At 35.3% G+C, this 7527-nt stretch overlaps 1 protein-coding gene across 1 annotated transcript; it reads left to right on the top strand.

Annotated features, from left to right (window-relative positions):
* Positions 1-1995: 1995 nt before the first annotated feature.
* Positions 1996-6947, top strand: LOC141316564 (clarin-2). The gene is made up of 3 exons (XM_073832785.1): positions 1996-4075; positions 5540-5719; positions 5861-6947. The coding sequence occupies exons 1-3, from the start codon at positions 3823-3825 to the stop codon at positions 6127-6129; spliced, it is 702 nt and encodes a 233-aa protein (XP_073688886.1). The 5' UTR covers positions 1996-3822; the 3' UTR covers positions 6130-6947.
* Positions 6948-7527: the final 580 nt, after the last annotated feature.

Below are 7527 nucleotides of genomic sequence, written 5' to 3'. Positions count from 1 at the left end.
CAAGCTGTTTTTATCAATACATTTCAGTATGGATTGAAGAGATGTTTTGAGACAAAGAAATCACTGTAACCTTTTTTCGCTCAGCATCAATCATACTGAATAGAATCGCTAGTACTGCCAGTAATAACATCAGCTAAATGTTAAAATTTTTAATATTTGAGAGACTAATAATGAAAACAAATCAAGCATGTTCACTGACACCCTATTTTGTTTTGTGTTTATGTATTTTAAATGATATAAGAGATAAAAGGGGGATGACTCGACAAAACTAAATAAAGATTAGAAATAGTGATGCAAATAGTCACATAATAATTACATCTTCTTTAGAAGATGAATATGCATACTAAGCACAGTATAATAAGATGACCCCTAGCCCCAAACGTCAATCAGTTTGAACATCAATATTTGTAGTGTTGATGATTTAGTGATTATGTAGTAGTGATTTGATTTAGTCAGCCAAAACAGTTTGAACAATTGATTTAAGTTCAACTGACGTTAATTGATCTAAATTTGTGTCACTGGAAAATAGTTAATTATGCTGAACATGCTGAAAGTTTTTTAGTCTGTTTGAACAAAAAGTGGCATGTTCAAAATTATTCATACCCTTCTCAATAATCAATAGAAAAGCCTTTATTGGCTATTACAGCAATCAAACGCTTCCTATAATTGCTGACCAGCTTTTTGCATATCTCCACTGGTATTTTTGCCCATTCATCTTTAGTGATGAGCTCTAACTCTTTCAGGTTGGAGGGTCTCCTTGCCGTCACCCTGATCTTTAGTTCCCTTCACAGATTCTCAATTAGATTTAAGTCAGGACTCTGGCTGGGCCACTGCAAAACGTTAATGTTTTTGTCTGTTAACCATTTCTTCATCACTTTTGCTGTGTGTTTTGGGTCGTTGTCGTGCTGAAATGTCCGCTGGTGCCCAAGCCCAGGTTTCTCTGCAGACTGCCTGATGTTGTTGTTGAGAATTTTGATGTATTGCTCCTTTTTCATGGTGCCGTTTACTGTGATTAGGTTCCCAAGTCCACCGGCTGAAAAACACCCCCAAAACATTAGGTTCCCACCACCATGTTTGACAGTGGGGATGGTGTTCTTAGGGTTGAAGGCTTCTCCTTTTTTACGCCAAATGAAGGCTACATCATTGTGGCCAAACAATTCAATTTTTGTTTCATCTGACCATGAAACAGAAGACCAGAAGTCTTCTTCTCTGTCCAGATGAGCAAGCAGGCTTTTGTGTGCCTTATCTGGAGAAGTGGTGTCCTCCTTGGTCTGCGTTCGTGGAACACAGTTTTTTATTTTGAAGTGAAAATATAAAAGTAGACCCTTGGGGTAAGCTAAATGAATGAAAACATTTCTTCCATTAAAATATGGGCAATTAAATTTGTAAATATGCCTGTATATAAATCACAATAAACTCCAAAAGTGCTTTGTCTGTCTTTGATTATTTAATTATTAAGCTAAATTGTCAAAAGACAATTTAGACAATTTTAAATAGCACAGTTCATCTAGTATTGTACATTAATGAAAGTGTAAATTTATAAACAATTTTAGAAATGTAATCTCAAAAGTAATTTATACATTCTGTGAAAGATTAGTGAGGGGGCCTTAATAATCATAATAATAATCATCCACATGAAACATTTATAAATATGTTACAATTTTAAAGTAAATTCACATGTATCTTAAGGGGGGCATCTTCCCCCATCTTACCCTATAGGCTGCCAGTACATTGTCAGTTCTAGTGTCAGTACTGACAATGTTTTTTTTTTCTTATTTGTTCATTGTACACACTGTTTAATGATGAATCAAACTGCTTGTTTAAATATAAGAAAATTAATTAGCATAAAATTTAGTTGAAAAAATGTGACAAAGTTAACCTAGAGTATTAATTTTGCCTAAACCAAATTGTGCTGACCAACTAAACATATGTATTTTAAATGAACTAAACTGTTTGTAAAAACTTTCTTTTTTGAGTGCAAAGGCAGCACTCAATATGCATAATGGTAACCACAAAGTTCAAAAACATTACAGAAACATTAAACACTAACATGTTTTCCTCTTTACAGAAAAATATAAAATAACACTTAAATGTATTCTCCTAGTATAGTCATTTGCAAAGCATTCTGGGAACTATAGATCCACTGCCAAGTTAGTTTTGTCAACAAATATATGTAGTTTTTATTGATACGTGAATTTACCAAAAATTACTTAAACTTTTAAATGTATTAGGCAGACTGAACACAATGAAATTAAATTGTTACAAAATTTCAAAAATCATTTCACCTTAGCTCTAATTAATTAAATTGAATAAGAGGCAAAAATAATTTTTGAGTGTATATTGTGTCTTTTATGATGCATCATTGTTGTCTTTATTTTTCATATTTACGATGTAATTTCACATATTTGTGATTATTTGGATGTTATATTGATGTGGCATTAACACAGACAAGCAGAGCCATGCAGTGAACAGTTTAACATCCCTGTGCTTTAAAGTAAATATCAACGATTATTAAATGCCACTTGGCTGATCAAATTTGAGGAACAGAAATCTCTCTATCTCCCTTCCTCAGCTGCTCCCATTAGGGGTCGCCACAGCAAAATTATCAGCACACCCATTTAGCACAGGTTTTACACCGACTACCCTTGACGCCCTGACGCAACCCAGCACTGAGAGTGCACTAGCTAGTGGACACACTAAATTTGAGGACCAGAACTAACTGGTGTATAATCAACTTAGTTGTAAATATAGTTGTTGTTGTTTATATCATTACTATTATTAATTTTTTTTTTATGTTTTGTGTAATGGGCACAAGTATAATTGAGTGGCACAAATCTCAACTCAAAGAAACAGTAAGATATCTCCCTCTAGTGGTTGTAAATAGCACCATTTAAGGTGCATCAAAATTCTTGAACGGGTTGAGCTGTCCATGGTTCTGAACTCAAGCAGGTTGCTATCCATGGTACTGAATTATATTTCAGGCTGATCTAACGGGGAAAATAAAGACGTGGTTGTTTTATGCTACCCCCAATTCTGCACTGAATAAAACCGATATCGATGCAGGTTGATATTTCCGAGCCATTTGCCCTTTTACTGCTGTCCAGCTGCATTGACTTAAATGGTTCTTATCAAACCCTCCCCTTTCTTTTTTTAATGCTCAATGACCCAGTAGCCATAGTATTGGCTGAAGTGACATTTAATATTTTGAACCACCCGTTTTTATGACCTATATGATAATGTAAAGGGGACGGCGATGTTTGATTAATTGTTATAGCAGAGAAAATCCAATAAAAATTCTGGTTAGAGCACGGTGGTTTATGTGTGTAAATACAAGACTTGACAAATCGCTTGCACTAGATGAACCCCCGTGTGTGTGTGTGTGTGTGTGTGTGTGTGTGAGAGAGAGAGAGAGAGAGAGAGAGAGAGAGAGAGAGAGAGAGAGAGAGAGAGAGAGAGAGAAAGAGAGTGTGCGCGCGCCCGCGGACAGCTCTGGCAACCAAACCAAGCGAAGGCAAGTAAACTGTATAAGGTTTCGTTAGGTGGTAAAGGAGATCCAGCTGACCGCTTTATATCTGGTTTCCTACTCTTTCCCTATCCCCCTATCTCGCGTTCCTTCAGTTTAGTATTAGGGTGTTTAGTTTGTATTTGTGCACTTACCGGAAATATACTGCAAACCGGTAGGCTGTTTGTGATTAAGTTTTAAAATTCATCGTAAGTTACAGGCAGAGTTGGCGCGCACAGTAGCGGAGAGAGGCGGACGCCGCGCGGGGTCGTGTTACTTTGCGTCTTGCTTTTTATAGGAGGAATGGGGTGAGTAGTGAAATGCCAACTCTCTGGAAACAGATCGTGTTCTCCTTCGCTTCTATACTCAGCATCGGTTCTGTAGTACTTCTGGTTGTGGCACTGTCTACCGAACGCTGGATCACCGGAACCACACTGTGTCAGACAGGAGTGGATCTGGTGAACGCGTCTAGTCCGGAGCTAGAGCAGTTCACGGGACACATTTACTATGGCCTCTTTCAGGGCGGGAAAACACGAAGATGCGGGCTCGGGATCCGCCGCTCCAAAATATACAGTAAGAGCAACAACGTGTAGATTAAATACCTACAGTTGAAGTCAAAAGTTTACATACACCTTTCAGAATCTGCAAAATGTTAATTATTTTAGAAAAATAAGAGGGATCATACAAAATGCATGTTGTTGTTTTTTTTATTTAGTACTGACCTGAATAAGATATTTCACATAAATTATGTTTACATATATTACACAAAAGAAAATAATAGGTGAATTTATAAAAATGACCCCATTTAAGAGTTTACAGCACCTGATTCCTAATACTGTGTTGTTACCTGAATGGTCCACAGCTGTTTAGTTGTGTAGCTGTTTTGTTTTTTATTTTTAAGTCATAATTGTTCATGGGTTCTTCAGAAAAATTCTTCAGGTCCCACAAATTCTTTGGTTTTCCAGCATTTTTGTGTATTTGAATTTTTTTTAACAATGACTGTGATTTTGAGATCTATTTTTTCACACTGAGGACATATGAGGGGCTCATCTGCAACTATCACAGAAGGTTCAAACACTCACTGATGCTTCAGAAGGAAACACAATGCATTATGAGCTATAAACCTTTGAACAGACTGAAGACGTGTAATTTTTATTTTTATTTTGCCTAAATATCTTTTTTTTTCATTTAGTACTGCCCTTCAGAAACTACAGATGATACTTACATGTTTCCCAGAAGACAAAATAAGTTAAATTTACCCTGATCTTCAAATTAAAAACGTTTTCACCCCCTGGCTCTTAATGAATTGTATTTTTTCTGAAGCATCAGTGAGCCTTTGAACCTTCTGTATAGTTGCATATGAGTACCTCAGTTGTCCTCAGTGTGAAAATATGGATCTCAAAATCATACACTCATTGCTGCAAAGGGTTCAAATACACAATAATGCTGAAAAACCAAAGAATATGTGGGACCTGAAGGATTCTCCTGAAGAACAGCAGACAGTTTAACTGTTCAGGACTCATGAACAACAATCACTAAACAAACAAACAAAAAACACAGCATTGATCATTTAGGTAACAACACAGTGTTAAGAATTAAGAGTATGTAAACTTTTGAAAAAGGGCCATTTTTATAAATTCAACTATTATTTTCTCTTGTGGGCTATACGTAAACGTCTTTTAAGTGAATTATCTTATCCAACTCAGTACTAAATAAAAAATAACATGCATTTTGTATGATCCCACTTATTTTGGTAAAATAATTCACATTTTGCAGATTCTGCAAGGTGTATGTAAATTTTGACTTCAACTGTGTGTGTGTGTGTGTGTGTGTGTGTGTGTGTGTGTGTGTGTGTGTGTGTATATATATATATATATATATATATATATATATAGTGCATATATAATATATACAGTAGTCTAGATATCTCTTTACATATATTAATCTCAATACGAATTAACTATCTGTGCTTCTATAAAAGGTATAAATCCAATTTTGTGAGACCTAATTTCTGTCTCTTTCTCACAAATTTTGCAGTTTTCCCAAAGCTCATCAAAAAAATCAACAGTGGTCTTCACATGATCATTATTTTCTTTCTTTTCACTGCTATTGGCTTTGCAGTGGTCAGTTTAGCTTTTTGTATATACAATGCCAGAAAAGTTCCTTACCAATCTATCAAAGGACCTTTTGGCCTGTACATCTGGAATTTCATTGCAGGTAAGTCAACATAACACAAACAAAAATACAATGTTCTGGACAATCACCCCTAAATCATCAATATCAACAATAACAAACTGTGATTTGATACTTCTTTTGATTTCTGATCATATGTCCACTCTTTCTAATCTCTTCTCTCAGCTCTGTTCAGTGCAATGGGCTTTGCATGTTTCCTTGCAGCAATCCAGTGCCATCAGCTCACAGAACATGTGGCTAACTACCGCGAGAGCTTTTTTACCCTTGTGATTGTTGAGGAGAATCTTGGTTTCTCCTTCTGGTTGTGCGTTGCCAGCGCTGTAACACACGGAGCTAACATTCTTGTAGTGGCCTCCAGTAAAATTCATCTACCTAAAATACAGACTAAGAAACCAGAGGAACCCACAGCCACTGGAGATGACTTTCTCTACTAAAGAACAAGGATGAGTTGAACCCAGGGTCAGAAAAGAGGCTGTGCATATGAGCCAAACAGAGCATTCATCTGACCCAACATCTACTGAACCTGAGGTGATTTATGGGGTGATATGAGGTGACTACAGACTGTGTTAGTCATACTGAAACTGTGGTTTCTACAGAACAGCATTATCCTGTGGAAAATGCATAAAAAGCAGATCACTTGAATATGCTGTTTGTTGTGGAGGACAGCAACATGCTTTTTGGTTATGGACAACTGCAGGGCTTCCAGACTTAAATGTGACATGGTGTATGTAATTTAAACTGTAAAAATTTTTTACAAGTTATATATTTATCTCACCTATATGTGACCCTGGACCACAAAACCAGTCATAATTGTCAAGTTTTTAAAAATGAGATTTAAGTTGAATAAATAAGCTTTCCATTGATGTATGTTGTTAGGATAGGACAATATTTGGCTGAAATAATACAACTATTTAAAAAATCTGGAATCTGAGGGTGCAAAAAATTGAAATATTGAGAAAATCGCCTTTAAAGTTCTCCAAATAAAGTCTATAGCAATGCATATTACTAATCAAAATTTAAGTTTTGATTTATTTACAGTAGGAAATTTATAAAATAGCTTCATGGAACATAATCTTTACTTAATCGATATTATTGACCCATACAATTTATTTTTGACTATTGCTACAAATATACTTGTGCTACTTAAGACTGGTTTTGTGGTCCAGGATCACATATTTCAGAGCTGAGAAATGTACAGTATATAATAATGCATAATTTCTGTCTGATATATAAGAATAAATAACTCATTCACGAGTCAATAAACTTAATATTTAAAACGTTCTCTTGTGTTATTTCTACTCTCTAAACATCTATCACAGCAGAGTATGTAATAAACAGTAGGTCCTAACAAAATTCTATAATTTTCTTTGTTTTGTTTGTTTACTTTTAATTTAATACATCTGAAAAGAGAAAATTGAAAACAGCGCGAAAAATAACAGCTATAATAAACTTGGCAGATAGATCATTGCGACATCCAGTTCACAAATTAATCTTGATCATTTTGCTTCCTTTAGATCTGCACTTTTTGTGTGGGGTATTAAACAAATCTTAAAGGAGAAGTTCACTTCCAGAATGACAATTTCCTGATAATTTACTTAGCCCCATGTCATCCAAGATGTTCATGTCTTTCTTTCTTCAGTCGCAAAGAAATACAATTTTTTGAGGAAAACATTCCAGGAATTTTCTTCATATAATGGACTTAAGTGGTGCCCAATGGGTTCAAATTGCAGTATCAATGCAGCTTCAAAAGGCTCTACACAATCCCAGCTGAGGAATCTAGTGAAACGATTGGTCACAAAATTAAAAACTATATATAGTTTTAACCACAAATG

This window comes from Garra rufa, unplaced genomic scaffold (genome assembly GCF_049309525.1).
Source record: "Garra rufa unplaced genomic scaffold, GarRuf1.0 hap1_unplaced_102, whole genome shotgun sequence".
In the NCBI taxonomy this organism is placed as follows: Eukaryota; Metazoa; Chordata; class Actinopteri; order Cypriniformes; family Cyprinidae; genus Garra; species Garra rufa.
Note: the sequence above shows the minus strand (reverse complement) of the source record. Positions and strands in the feature narration are given on the sequence as shown.

Excerpts from the sequence above, each read along its gene's own strand:
- LOC141316564 (XM_073832785.1), top strand. The coding sequence starts at position 3,823 with ATGCCAACTCTCTGGAAACAGATCGTGTTCTCCTTCGCTTCTATACTC. Across the intron at positions 4,076-5,539 it reads CCGCCGCTCCAAAATATACA|TTTTCCCAAAGCTCATCAAA; the intron begins GTAAGAGCAACA and ends CAAATTTTGCAG. Across the intron at positions 5,720-5,860 it reads CATCTGGAATTTCATTGCAG|CTCTGTTCAGTGCAATGGGC; the intron begins GTAAGTCAACAT and ends CTCTTCTCTCAG.